Source organism: Suricata suricatta, chromosome 4, assembly GCF_006229205.1.
Source record: "Suricata suricatta isolate VVHF042 chromosome 4, meerkat_22Aug2017_6uvM2_HiC, whole genome shotgun sequence".
NCBI lineage: Eukaryota > Metazoa > Chordata > Mammalia > Carnivora > Herpestidae > Suricata > Suricata suricatta.
This window is the reverse complement of record NC_043703.1, coordinates 116,003,239-116,016,218: the sequence shown is the minus strand read 5'-3', so window position 1 is coordinate 116,016,218 and position 12,980 is coordinate 116,003,239. Positions and strand designations below refer to the sequence as shown.

Sequence of the window (12,980 nt, the reverse complement as noted above, 5' to 3'; positions counted from 1 at the left end):
CTCTCCCCCCACCCCCGGTGGGAGGCCCACCGAGGTTTTGTTTGTTTGTTTGTTTGTTTTTTAGCATTGGATTTTTTTTTTCCCATAATATTTTATTGTCAAATTGTTTTCCATACAACACCCAGTGCTCTTCCCCATAAGTGCCCTCCACCATCACCGGGGTTTTTAAAACATGAAAAAAATGCATCTTAGAACCAAGGAGTTAAGATATTTTGTTTTTCCCAAACGAATAGCCCGATAGCCCACTGCTCCACCTCGTGTTTGAATGGTCCTTTCCTGTGAGCTGACAGAACCTCTTTACTGCAAGCTCATTTCCCCTACAGGTGGGGGGGTTTCTGGACTATTAACCCCACTGATCCGTGTGTCTGTTCCTGCGCTAGAGCAGAGGGCACGCTCCCCTGTAGTCTTCTTTTGGAGAACTTTTTCTGCATCTTTGCCTTTCTGTCTCTGGCTCTTTCTTCTTCCCCATGCTGTCCCTTTTACACAGGGTGCTTCATTAGCTGTTCACAATCTGCATGATTTTGCATCACGATGGGTCTGATGTGAGAACATCTGCAGCAGTCAAGAGCATATTTTCCTCAGGACTTGACACCGAGCTTGCCATCAGTGTGAAGCGATCTCTCCCCCGCTCTCTCTCTAATCCCATGATATCTCTTAGCATAGCTTCTCCAACATCAGTTATGCCTGAGTCTTGAATGGTGTCAATCTGAGTTGAAAATGTGCCAGCTTTCTTAACATTATCACTAACAGACTGCTTAATTAACCTGCTGATACTGTCAATAATAGATCTTGCTGGTGTGCCGGAAAGGAGACCCATGGCCTATGGTTTGGTCTCTCTTTCTGTCTCTCTCTTTTTCATTTGCTTAGGCTCTCAGCGCTCATGACTTGGGAGCTGGACTTGCCAAGAGTGGGATGGGAGGGACCAGGGAGGTTTGGAAGGAATATGGCAGAAATGGAAGTTCTGGTCGAGATCATGGAAATGAAATCACTGAACCGGTCTGGTGTTCTCATTGCTCAACAATGAGGATGGCTAGTAACCTGTGTATACCGCAGGTGCTCAATAAATGGACCACCAGTGTACAGTCAACTGAAGGTATTACAGGGCACATGCCAGTTGAGTAGGCAAGGTGGACGTTCTGAGAGAGGAGCCTGGGGGTGGCTTTCAGGGTTTCCCCCTTTTTTCCATCCAGGAAGCTTAGATAAGAAGAGGGCTTTATCGTGCCCAAACTGTCTTGGTGGGGTTGTCTGAGGGGAGGGACACCGGGTTTCCACTTCTTTTCCTGGTTTATGTTTCATGCCAAGTGGTTTTGTGTTTGAACCAAAGTCCTGCTCTGTCTGCTATGGCTTCATTTTACATTTGGAAGTGGCAGAGAGCAAGCAGATGCCACAACGAGCCTGGAACTGGTGGACCACCACCTCCAAATACTCACGTCTTTGTCCGTCTCTTACGCCTGTGCACAAGTACACGCGCACACACACAGAGCACGGGGCTGAAGAAGTCTAAGCAGTCCCTGGCTTCCCCGGACCTGGTGGGGGCATGGGTGCAGAAGCTGACATTCTGTGTGAGCTCAGCTGGTGCCCAGAGATCCCATAGGGATGCTAAATGCAGCACCTCTTCTTATATCCCGGGAAGGCTGGTAAGGGCGGCTGCTTCCGGTTGCAGACTGCGCAGGCGGCTCCTGACTTCAGGCAGATAGATGCTCCTTGCCTGGACCACATTCCTTTGGCCTTGCCTTTCCTGCAGTGGTGGTGGTGTGGCAGTGGTGTTAGGGGTTCTCAGAGGGCAGAGACTGATGCCTTTCAGGGCAGAAACCCCAATATCCTCTCCCGTGGTTTTGTGGGTCTCCTGAGAGACCTGGAGCCTGGTAGCCCCAGAGGTGTGAGGGATGCAGAGTGCTCCTGCCGCCACTAGAGGGCATGCCACTAACACACAGGCCAGGTGTCCGGTTTCCAAAGCCACTCTGTGGACCCTTCTGGGACCTGAACCCTGGAAGGGCCCAAGGCTGTCAGGAGCTCACCTCTGGAGGTGAGGAGCGGGAGATTCAGAGCCGGGACTGTAACTCAAGCCCAGCTGGCCCCAAACCTAGGCTCCCAGCTTCTCCTTTACTTCAGATTCACCTTCCTACTACTGTCAATCTCTGGATGTGTGTAAGACAAAGGTTTCTTAACGTCAGCACTACTGACATTTTTGCCCAGATAATTCTTTGCTGTGGGGGCTGTGCGTTGTAGGATGTTTAGCAGTACCTCTGGTCTCCACCCACTAGATGACAGTGGCAACCCCTAGCCCCACAGCGTGATAATCAGAAATGTCTCCAAACCTTGCCAGAGGCCCATGAGATCACCCCCGGCGTGCAGGTGGTGAACGTGCCTGCTGTGAGGACAGGAGAGACCCGGTGCAGAAGAGGTCTGCCCGTGGTTACCACTGTGCCTGAGAGTCGTGTGGAAACACGAGAGCTACTCAAGGATGGCATATGTGCTGTAAATACATGTTAAAACTGTATTTGGTCTCCTGCTTTTCTTCTCCCAAGACTGCAGAGCCTTGGTCTTCCCCTCTGTTTATTCCACCTTCCCACTTTACTGAAGCAGGAGACTGAGACTCAGAGACCCCCAGGGTCTCAAGCCACCCCTCACCTGCAGAACCTTGTCCCCCAGCTGCAGCACCCTCGCCACCGGCTCCCCAGCCTTGGCTCGGGCACCAGGAGCATCTGTGGTCCTCCTCCCACTGCACCTGCCCACTAGGCCCCACAGCCCTGCGGCTCCCCAAACCCTAGTGCCCCCCCACTGGAGGGAGTGGGGAAGCAGCAGGTGTTGATGCTAATCAGCGTTCACAGCCCAGAACTGCAGTCGCTCCCAGGCTCACACACTCCCCAAAATTAAACACTCATTATACAAAATTAATTGACATTAATTAGCAAAAATTAAAACTTTAAACACAGCAAGGCGCTTTTGGGGGAGGAGTGAAGCAGGCGGCCTCCACATTTGTCACCCCCCACTCCCCACCCGCCCACCACCCTCAAGTCCCCCCAGTTTTATCCTGGAACAGGGTTGGAGGAGGTCAGGCAAGGTCAGCAAGCTTACCCACCCTGCCCTGGGCCCAGGCCCAGCTCCGCGAGTTCCAGGTGAGAGGAGCAGAGGGACACTCTTGGGGCTAATCACTGGCTGATGGGTGGCCCCTAAACTCTGACATCCAGTGTCTAACGAAGGAGGCAGGAACCCTCGCCTCAGCCCAGGTCTGTCATGATCTCCTAGCCAAGGGAGGGAACCCAGCCATGTGCAGTGAGAATATAGAAGGTCGGTCTTTAGCTCCCCCTTGACCCCACCCCCACCCCATCCCTGCACCCACCCATCTCCTGGGTACCCAAAGGGTTAGCTCCATCCCACTTTGCTGTGTGACCTCAGATAAGTCACCCCCTGCCCTGAGCCTCACTGTTCCATCCATATGATGAGGGGGCGGCGCTGGGTGAGCACTGAGGTTCCTGCCTGCTCTGACACCTGCAGTCAGAAAGCAAAGCTCTGGGAACCTGATTCATTCTGAGGAGCAAAGGGGTGAATGTGGGGGGCTGCCATTTTGAGACAATGCCTGGAAAGACAACCCAATGCTGGAACATCAGGCACTAGCGAGGTGTCTTCAAGCCAGGGAGCCCTCCCAGAGGGGGCATTCATGTCGCCTGCCTGCCGGGTCCACCCCTGAAGAGAGGAAAGCAGCTCCCTTGATAACTCGTTGCTCTCTAGCTCCTGAACACGTCCCCCCTTCCTCTTCTCATGCTGGTTATTTTCCATCTTTGCTCACCAGGTCGTCAGGGGCTCCCAGATCCCTCAGCAGGCTGGTGGGCAGATGGGCAGCAGAACCACACCTTCACCCACCACATTCGAACGCAGACTCGGCACTTAGGACTGTTGCTTCTTGGGACGGGGAGGCTTGGGTGCAGCCCGGTGGCTTAACTCCACCAGGTAGAATGGCATCCTCCCCTCTTACTCCTGCCCCCCCTGCTCCCCTCTCTCTCTCCAGCCAGCGCCAACATCTGCAACGTGGTCCTGATGCGGTACGGGGAGCTGGAGGAAGGTATCGATGTCCTGGATGGTGATGGCAACCTCGTGGGCTCCTCCAAGATTGCAGCCAGACATGTGGGTCATCCAGGGGTTCAGGGGGCCAGTGGGGAGGCCAGCGACAGGAAGGTGGTTTCGTTCCTAAGGGGCTTCTGTGCACAGTGCCTTTGCTTTGTCTTCTTGGTCTGCCCTCCTTGTCCCACCCTGCCTCCCCTCTGCATGAGCCCTGGGCCTCCAGGTCTGGTCCCAGCCACACTTGTCCCTGCATGGTCCTTCCTTCTCTCCATCTGCCCTCTCGTTGCCACTTGAAGACAGCCCCTCAGGACCTGGCTTCTCTGATCTGTTAATTGGAAAGGGCAGAGGAGACCCCCTCCACCCCCCGCAGAGCTTTCTCTCCCCTGCCCTGGGACCTAGGGCCCTGCTCTCTGGGCTTTCAGAGCCTCTTGGGCAAGAAGAGGAAGTATGGGAGCAGGTAGCTCGTGGTTCTGTGCTAATGGCTGCTTCTGCAGGTGCCACCTCACTGGGGACCGAGTGTGGCCAAGGTGGGGCTTTGGGGAAAGAATATCTTGCTGCAAGAAGGCCCTCTTTCACCTCTCATTTCACTAGCCTCACCCATGCCAGCAACTGGAATTGTTTTTGAAAGTTCCAGTCTGCTTGTGTATCTCCCCATGCTTTCCCAGCCTTCATCCTAGTGGTGACTTGTGGCCTGTGCTGCTCTGGCCTCTGAGTGCTGGTGTGGCGGGTCTGCCGTGAGTACCTGAGCATTTGCCTCCTCTCCAGCCACTGTCCCTCATCAGCTTTTCCGATGGGCCCCAAGCCTCACCTCCATCAGTCAGGCCTCTATAATCCTCCGATGTGGGAAGAACTGTTGCCTTGTCCCAGCCGTCCCCTCCCCACTGGTCTCAGAGAACGTGAGTGCCCATCCAAGGCTTGGGAGAGGCAAAGGGCCTGGGAGGGCCTGTGCCAGCACCGCAGCCTTGGCTTCTTGTACTGGTACTGGGCCCCCCTCATTCCTACACCTGTTCAGAAGACTGAAGGGACCTTCTCCCAGGACTTCCAGAGGCTGATCATGACAGACTTAGGTTCCTGGAAGACATTTTCAGCTCTGAACCTATCCATCATCGAAGGAGATTTGGCCTCAATTTCCTACCTGACCCAACCTCTCATCCAACCCTAGTGTTTCCGCTGATGTGCTGAGAGGGAGGCCGACCCTGGTAACTCTCCTCATGATGCTTGCTGTCTAGGGGAAGGCTCCCAGGGCTTATGAGCTATGAGCCATTCCTTGGCCCTTCTCTGGGAGCCAGGAGCCCGTGGCCTTGAAGGGACTACCCGCAGTGACCATCAGAGTGCAGAACTGCCTCTGAGCTATTGCCTTGACCCTGCCCTGACTCCCCAGGGATCTGAGGGGAATTCCCAGAATGAGGACCCGGGCAACCCCATATGGAGACACAGCAGACACTCAGCAGAAGCATTTCCTGCTTATAAAGCCGACCTCTTGTCACTAAGAAAGGCTCTCATCCAGAGCCAGGAGAGGCAAGATCTTTGAAATTTTTGTCTTTAAGCGGTGTCAAAAAGAAAAAAAACAAGAGCAAATCCCAGAATCTCTGTTCTCCTTCAGCACCAAGAGCCTCACGCGGCTCAGCAGGCCCCAGCTGCATGCTCTGGGCCTTCCAGCTCCTGCTTTGTTTTCAGAGCATCTCAAGTCCTCCATATGCTTCCTCCCCAGCCCCTGCTCCTGCCACCGAGGCACTTCCCTGGGCACAGGCCCCTTCCTGGGGCCGCTTCTGTGTTGCCACCCCCCCCCCCCACATGGCAGGTGACAGGGATCTGTTCTTTTCAAATGTGTGTGGTGGGAAGATAGGGGTGACTTTTTTCTCTTGTTTGGAGTAAGGCTTTGTGAGCAATTCCATGAATTATTCCATTCAGCCAGATGTGCTTAGCAGCGTACAAGCACCTAGAGGCTCCCAAGGAGGGGTCTCTGCCAGGTGACTGTCCCCCACCGCCCTGGGAGCTCTGCTCACCACAGCCTCTGCTTCCCCCTCAGGCCCTGCTGGAGACAGCGCTGACGCGAGTGGTCCTCCCCATGCCCATCCTGGTGCTCCCCCCGATCGTCATGTCCATGCTGGAGAAGTGAGTTGGGGCAGCCAGGAGAGAGGGGCCACTGCTGGGGAGGAGGGTGTGAGAGAAGGGGAACCAGCGGGCCCAGGGCAGGGGACAGGGGAGCGGCTGGCAGCCCACCCCCACCCCACCCCAGTTTGTTAGGACACTCCCGGACAGCTTGTTAGGACTTACCGGAATCGTGCCGTGACCATTCGTGGACTTCTACTCTGCAGCCCCCTGTGCTAGGTGCTAGGAAGGATGTCCAGGTGAACGCACTGGGCCTGCCCTGAGGAGCTGACACTTCTGGGGTGTGTGTGTGTGTGTGTGTGTGTATGTGTGTGTGCGCGTGCATGCATGCATGTGCTCTATTCATGCGCAGCGCAGGACCACGTGTGAAGAGAGAGTCTGAGGATTGTGGTAGAAAGACTAGATTTGGGGGCAGGGCCGCCCTATTCAGGCGTCCACCGTGAGGCAACTCAATACCTCACGGAGCCTCAGTTTCTCGTTTATTAAATACAAATAGAACTAACCTCCCTGTGTTTGGCAGAGGCACATTATGAGAACACATATCTGTCATGACAAATCTTATAAACATATAAGGGAACCCGGCAGTAAGAGCAACGATAGAGTGAGCCTATGATTAATGAGCGAGAGGTGGGATCGTTAAGACAGGCTGCTGGGAGGGCTGGCTGAGGGGGAGGGGAGGAACTGGAGCTGATCTGCATGCGGCTCTGCGGAGGAGGGTGCGTCTGGGAGGATGGCAAGGAGCAGGGAAGGGCTCTGAGTGGGGACAGCAAGCTGAACGCAGGTCTGGAGGTGCGGACCCTGAGCTCACGCAAGCCGAAGGGAGGCAGTGACCACTCCCTCCCTCCCGGTGGCCTAGCCTAGGAGGGGGCGCCTCAGGGCATAAAGTCAAGGTTAGGGACACTCTTCCTGGGGCTCTGGACCAGGGGCTTCTCCCCAGTTCGGGGACCTTCCTATTCCCACAGTATGAATTGTAATAACAGCTCACAGTTATTAAGCACGTACTACGTGCCAGTCCTCTCTCAACCCAGATGCCATCTCCTCAGAGAGCCCCTCCCTGACCACCCCAGCGAGGTAACAGCACCATTACCCCCTCCTCTGTCCATCGTCTTATCTTTATTCACAGCACCTAGCAACATCACAGGCTCTTTATCTACTTCTCTCATCTGGCCCACTAGAATGCAATCTCCATGGAGCCAATCAATTCTTGTCACCTACTGCCCTGCACGGCATCTAGCACAGGTGCTGGCAAGTAGTAGATGCTTAGTGTTTGTTGAATGAATGATCTCATTTAACCATCACAGCAGTACAGTGAGGTAAGTGTAACATTTCCGTTTCACAGATGAAGAAAGCAAGGTGAAAAGAAGTTATCCCATCTGCCTATAGTTCTCCAGTAGGAAACGACAGAGGCAGGAGTGCCCAGGAGGGCAGGTTCCCACCACTCAGGATGCCTTGGGTCTTCGGATCACATAATACGTGTTTCTTTGGGTCTTGCCCTGCATGGAGACAGGAGAGGAGCAGGTGTGGGGTCCTGATCTCGGGAAGCCTGTATTTTGATAAGAGAGATGGCCATGACCCATGCACAAGTCACCTGCAGGTAGGACTGGGCAGTATGTGAATGGGCCCAAGGTGACCTTGAGTGGGGACGCACTATGGGCCCATCAGCAGGGAAGAAGGCTGGCCCACAGGAGAAGGGCTGCAGCTAACTCCGAGAGCAGGGTCAGATTTCTGGGGAAGGCAGGCTTTCTGGACAACGTGTGGGTCTATTGTGTGGGAAGTTGAGGAGTCTAACCAGACAGAAGCAAAGTGTGCTTGTTGGGGCCAGCTTATCAGGGGCCCTGTGTCCCGCCAAGGAGATGGTCCCTTCCTCACCATGGAAGAAGGGGTGTCATGAGAGGCACCTGAGCAGGGAGGGGTATGGCGTGTTGAGCACTAGAATTCAAGAAAATCAATCTCGTTTGGGAGTTGCAAAAAGAAGCAGATCCTGAAAGAGCAATAGCTTTGGCACCCCGGGCCTTGTGTATGTAGCTGCTTCATGAGCCGAGGCTTGCCCCAAATACCCGTGACTGCGAGTCCACGCGAGGAGACTCTCAGGCAAATGAGGAAGCTAGGGCTTTGGTCTTCAAGGCTACTGAATCCCAGGCCTGGAATTTTCTGGGGAAAATGTCTGTGATGCCTTTCTAGGTGGCATCTGAGTTGGGTTTGCAGAAAGTGGAGTGGCGTGATGGCTAGTGTCCCATTGGTCTGGGGATGTAAATAGTTTTGGGAAGCTGGGTGGGATGTTTCAGTTCTGAACCTCTCAGCCTGGGATCTGCACACAGGCCGTGTGTCTGGCTCAGCTCAGAGTCTGGAGAAGCCTGCCAGGTAGGCAGAGACAGGCAGGTCATTTGGTTCTGACAGCCTTGTGTTTGGTCAGTCCTTTTCTGAAGTTCCTGAGAGGGGTCCCTGGGGAGGAGAAAGAGTCCAGCCCAGGATCCCTCAGCAATATCCAAAACCAGTTTGTGGCCTCAAAGACTTACTAACCTCAGATCTGTCAGGGAACCCCAGGACTGTGGGGTAGGAGGGGCTGAGCCGGTAGCACTGGCAGCCGAGACTTTGGTAGGAAAACAGAATCGGGGTTCCTGCTCCAGCACTTCCAGGCTGGGCTAGTGGAGGAGAGTCCCTTGGCCCCAGTCTCCCACCTGGGGGATGATGGCACTGCCTGCTTCACCGCCCTTTGGGCTAGGAGCTTTTGCAGGGCTCCACCAAGCACCCTGCAGCCCTCCACACGCAGGGGTGCTAGCAGCAGGGCCTCTGCCCAGACGGCTGGTGGGGGAGCCCGGTTGGGTGAGAGAGTCAGGACAGCCAGGGGGAGAAGACAAAAGAACACTTACAAAGCAGCCTACTTGCAAATTAATGGAGCGCAAACTAAGACTGCTCCAAGTGCTGAGGGAGTGTGCGGCGGTGGCGGGAGGCTTCGGGGAGACAAGCTGTCACGGTGCAGTGCGGTGGGGTGGTGCCATGGCTGGGCAGCTGGCTCTGCCTCTGGCCTCAGCCCCGCCTGCCTGGGAGGAGCACTCAGGGACAAGGTCCCCGGGTCTCCTGGTGGCATAAGAGAGTGGGAGCCCAGCTTGTCCAGGTGTCCCTGTCTCTGAGACCGAAAGGGAGAGCGTCTGAAGTCTGAAGCAGAAGAACTGCCACCCCTAACCCTGAGCAAGGAGGGGGTGCACCCCTCCCACACACACACCCCTTCCCCTCACTCTCCGCCACCTGTACCCTTGGGCCGAGGGCTCACTCACCAACTCTACCCTCCCGAGGAGGACTAAACTGGTTTTAGTCCCAGGGCTGGGAGATCCATCCTCTCCATAATCTGGCCAACTCAGAGGCTGGTGTAGTTGCTCTCTCCTCTCAGCCCTGCATCCTAGTCTTGGAGTTTGCCTTCCAGCCAGGTGGGGGTCTCAGCTGGGTAGGGGTTCAGACTCCCCAGTGGTTCCTGAGGCCGCTCCCCGGCCTCCCTCCTTCCCTGGACTCCGGGTCTTTCCTTTCTCCAGGCATTCGTGTGCACACATCTCTCCATCTGCATATTTCAACTCCCCCAGCTGCCTTTCTGATCCCTCCCTGCCATTTTCCTCTCCTTCTCCCCTCCCCCGTCCTGCTGTGTTCACTCTCCCTGCTCAGGGCTGGGACTTCAGGGGTTCCTGTTTGGCTGAAGTCTTGGGGCTGCCTGCTTCCTGAGTCAGGAGCATAGGCCTAGGGCTTCCTGAACCCCTTTTCCAGTGCAGATTTCAGCCAGCCACCCCTGAGAGGGGAGCTGAGGTCACAGCCCCATGTAGAAGGAGGCTGTCCAGTGTCCCCTCCAGGAGTGCCCAGGGACTGAGCTCATGGCGTGCTTCTCACCTGCCAGGGAGGGAGCTTCACTCTTTCTCCCTGTCACCCTCCAGGCCCTTGGTGACCCTCCAGTCTATGCCTCCAGGGACTTCACCCCTTCCTAACCCTCCCAGGGACTGGGGTCCCAGTCACTGCCAGGGCGGGGATCCTCCTGTGTAAGTCTGAGAGTGAGCCCCGGCACCCAACTTCCTTGTCCTGCTGGAGACGTTGATCTCAGTTAAAAAGATCTCCGAGTCCATGTCAGCCTTACTCTTGGCCCCTCTGTGACTACCATGGAAGCCAGGAGGCATTGGGCTGAGTCCATGGAGGATATGAGGCTCGCCTGTCCTGCTCTTAATCCTATGAAACTTCTACCTCTCAATTCAGGCTTAATTCAACAGCTGGACAGGTCTTGGGGTCTGGGCCAGTGGGAAGGGCTAGAGGGTAGCCCCAGAATCCTCCCTCCTTCCTGCGTGTAATAATAAGAGCAATAATAGCAGTAATAACACAAAATTACTGAGGACTTACTGCGTCCAGACCTTCTATTTGCATAGAATTTACAAATAAGTGGAGCTTTATTCATGCCTTAGCAGGAACATCCTGGGTTGAGGTTTCTGGGGATCACCTGTTTTAGACTCATGGAAGGTTGTTTGAAATGCAGAGTCCTAGGTATGGTACCAACTGAATGGGGATCTTACGGAGGAGTGAGGGGCCCTTGGGGGTCTGCATTGTTAAACAGTTGCCTAGACGCCAGAGTGTGAGAACTGTGGCTCCCCATTTTGCTGTCTGCTCAGAGCCAGGAGCTCTTGTCCCAGGAGGGGAAGGTTGTTGGTGGGGGTTGCCTGCCCCAGCAATGAGGCCTTGCCCCCTGGAGGGCCTCTCACTTGCCTGTGGCCATAGCCAGCCCTGTTCCAGCAGGAGAGGGGGCAAGAGCCTGATTATATTTTCTTCACACAGGAGCCAATCCGTCATGAGGAGGCGGACACAGTTACCGAGATCAGATTTAATCCCACCCAACGGCCCCTGGCAGATAGTCCAGCCACCCATCCTGGTGGAGGCCCCAGGCCTCCCCAAGTAGAATGCCTGTGGGCTCCACTAAAGGGCCTGCTGGTTTATATAAAATGTGAAGTTCTGAAGGTATATTGGCCAGCAAGCATGAAGGTATATTGGCCAGCAGGTATGGCCCCCCCTCTGTCTGGAGACCTTGTTTCTGTCACAGAGCTGGGGGGCCCAGGACCTGGAGGGAGGCTTTTCATACACTTCTCCTGCCCAGGAATCCCACCTCCAAAGCGTGTCCTGGGGAGCGGGTGCCAGCTGTGACATGCTGGCGGTGATGCTCGCAAAGCGTTCTACAGGTGGGAGTGGGGGGCAGCACAAGCGATAGCACTCCCAGGGACTCGAGTCCAGCCAGCAGCCCTGTCTGCCTCCTGCGGACTTAGCCATGGCCTTGGGCAAGTCATTGCCCTTCACTGTGACTCTTGGGCAGACGTGGACCAGGTGGTCGGTGGGGTGTGTTCTGTTCCCATACGCAGAAGAGGATAATCCCCTTCCGGCTGCGTGTATGTGTGTGTGCGTGTGCCTATGTGATGTGTGTATGTGTGTGCATGCGTGTGTGCTGTTGGTCTCTTTCCCTGGACTTGGCATCTCTTCCAGTTTGTTCAGTGCTCTATTACGTGCTGCCTTTGAGGACCATCTTTCTCTGCTGTGTGTCTCCCCAGGGTCAGGGGCCAAGAACCTCCTCCATCGTCTTCCCAACATGTGGCCTTCTTTGCACGGAGCTGGACACATGGTGGGATGGGTGCCCCACAAGTACTCATTTAGGATGTATGATTGAGAGTTCACTCAGCAAGGTCCTTCAGGGCAGGGCCTGGGGAAAAGGGCGCTGTTGAGGAGGGGCCCAAAGATAGAATTCCACCACAACCCTTTAGCTACCAGTTGGCACTGGCCCAGCACCGTGCTGCCCCAGCCCTGGGACTCTGAGTGGGACCCCACATGGTGGCTAGCAGCAGCTCACCCTGTCTCTTGGTCTCATGGACCCCTTCCTCTGTCCCCCACAGGACGGCTCTCCTGCAGGCGCGTCCCCGGCTGCTCCTCCCTGTGCAAAGCCTTGTGTGCCTGGCAGCCTTTGGCCTGGCCCTGCCGCTGGCCATCAGCCTCTTCCCGCAGATGTCAGAGGTCAGTGTGGAGAAGGTCTCAAGGGCAGGATGGGGGTGGGGGGGGCACAGTTTCTTCATTTATTAACAAATACTTATTCAGTGCTAACTCCTTAGCCCTGAGCTCCGCACTGGGATTAGAGCCATAAAGGAGACACGTCCAGGCCCTGACCTCTCCCAAGCTGAGAGCCTAGCATTGAACATGACAATTAAAAAGGGACTAGCAAATGAAGGGTGAGGAGCGTTAGGAGGGAAAAGTCCAGCTGGACGTGGGAGGAGACAGTATGGGGCTCCAAACCCAGCCTAAGGGGAAATGGCCTTTCCTGGGCCTGAAGGATGAGCTGGAGTTGGCCAGGTGCAAGGGGGAAAAGGAGACATGTAGGCTGTAGTCATCCGGGGTGAAGGTTCTGAAGTGAGGCAGCAGACAGCACAGTGAGGAGCCGAGGAAAGTCTGCATCACAAGCAGAGGGTGAGCAAAGTGAGGTGGGCCAGGCAAGGGGGCCCAGGGCAGGTGGAGCTGGGGACTTGGAAGCCAAAGCAGAGAAGGTAGGTGTCGTCAGAAGGGCCGTGCAGTGCAGGACTGCGGATTCCCAGTTGTGAGCCTGGGCTGGAGCTCTGGGGAGGGAGCCATCAGGAGGCGGTGGCGGGCATCCAGCAAGAGATGGTGTAGGCTTGGACCAGGCTGTTGGCAGTGGGCATCGAGAAGTGGGTCCTTTAAGAAGAAGTTAGGACTATGAAGAACTGCATGTGGTGGGAGGGAAGGGAGCAGCGGGGTGTGCATCCAGCTTGCTGCTTTTGAACAAACCAGGC

The 12,980-nt window shown here is 55.5% G+C and overlaps 1 protein-coding gene across 4 annotated transcripts in view; it reads left to right on the top strand.

The window, feature by feature from the left end:
* The window catches only part of SFXN5 (sideroflexin 5), a 120,470-nt gene that overhangs the window by 89,146 nt on the left and 18,344 nt on the right, over nucleotides 1–12,980 (top strand). For all 4 annotated transcript variants that reach the window (XM_029937587.1, XM_029937588.1, XM_029937590.1 and 1 more), the window contains 3 exons: nucleotides 4,010–4,125; nucleotides 6,092–6,177; nucleotides 12,075–12,192. In XM_029937587.1, coding sequence (XP_029793447.1) covers nucleotides 4,010–4,125; nucleotides 6,092–6,177; nucleotides 12,075–12,192 — 320 coding nt within the window. The remainder of the gene's footprint in view (nucleotides 1–4,009; nucleotides 4,126–6,091; nucleotides 6,178–12,074; nucleotides 12,193–12,980) is intronic.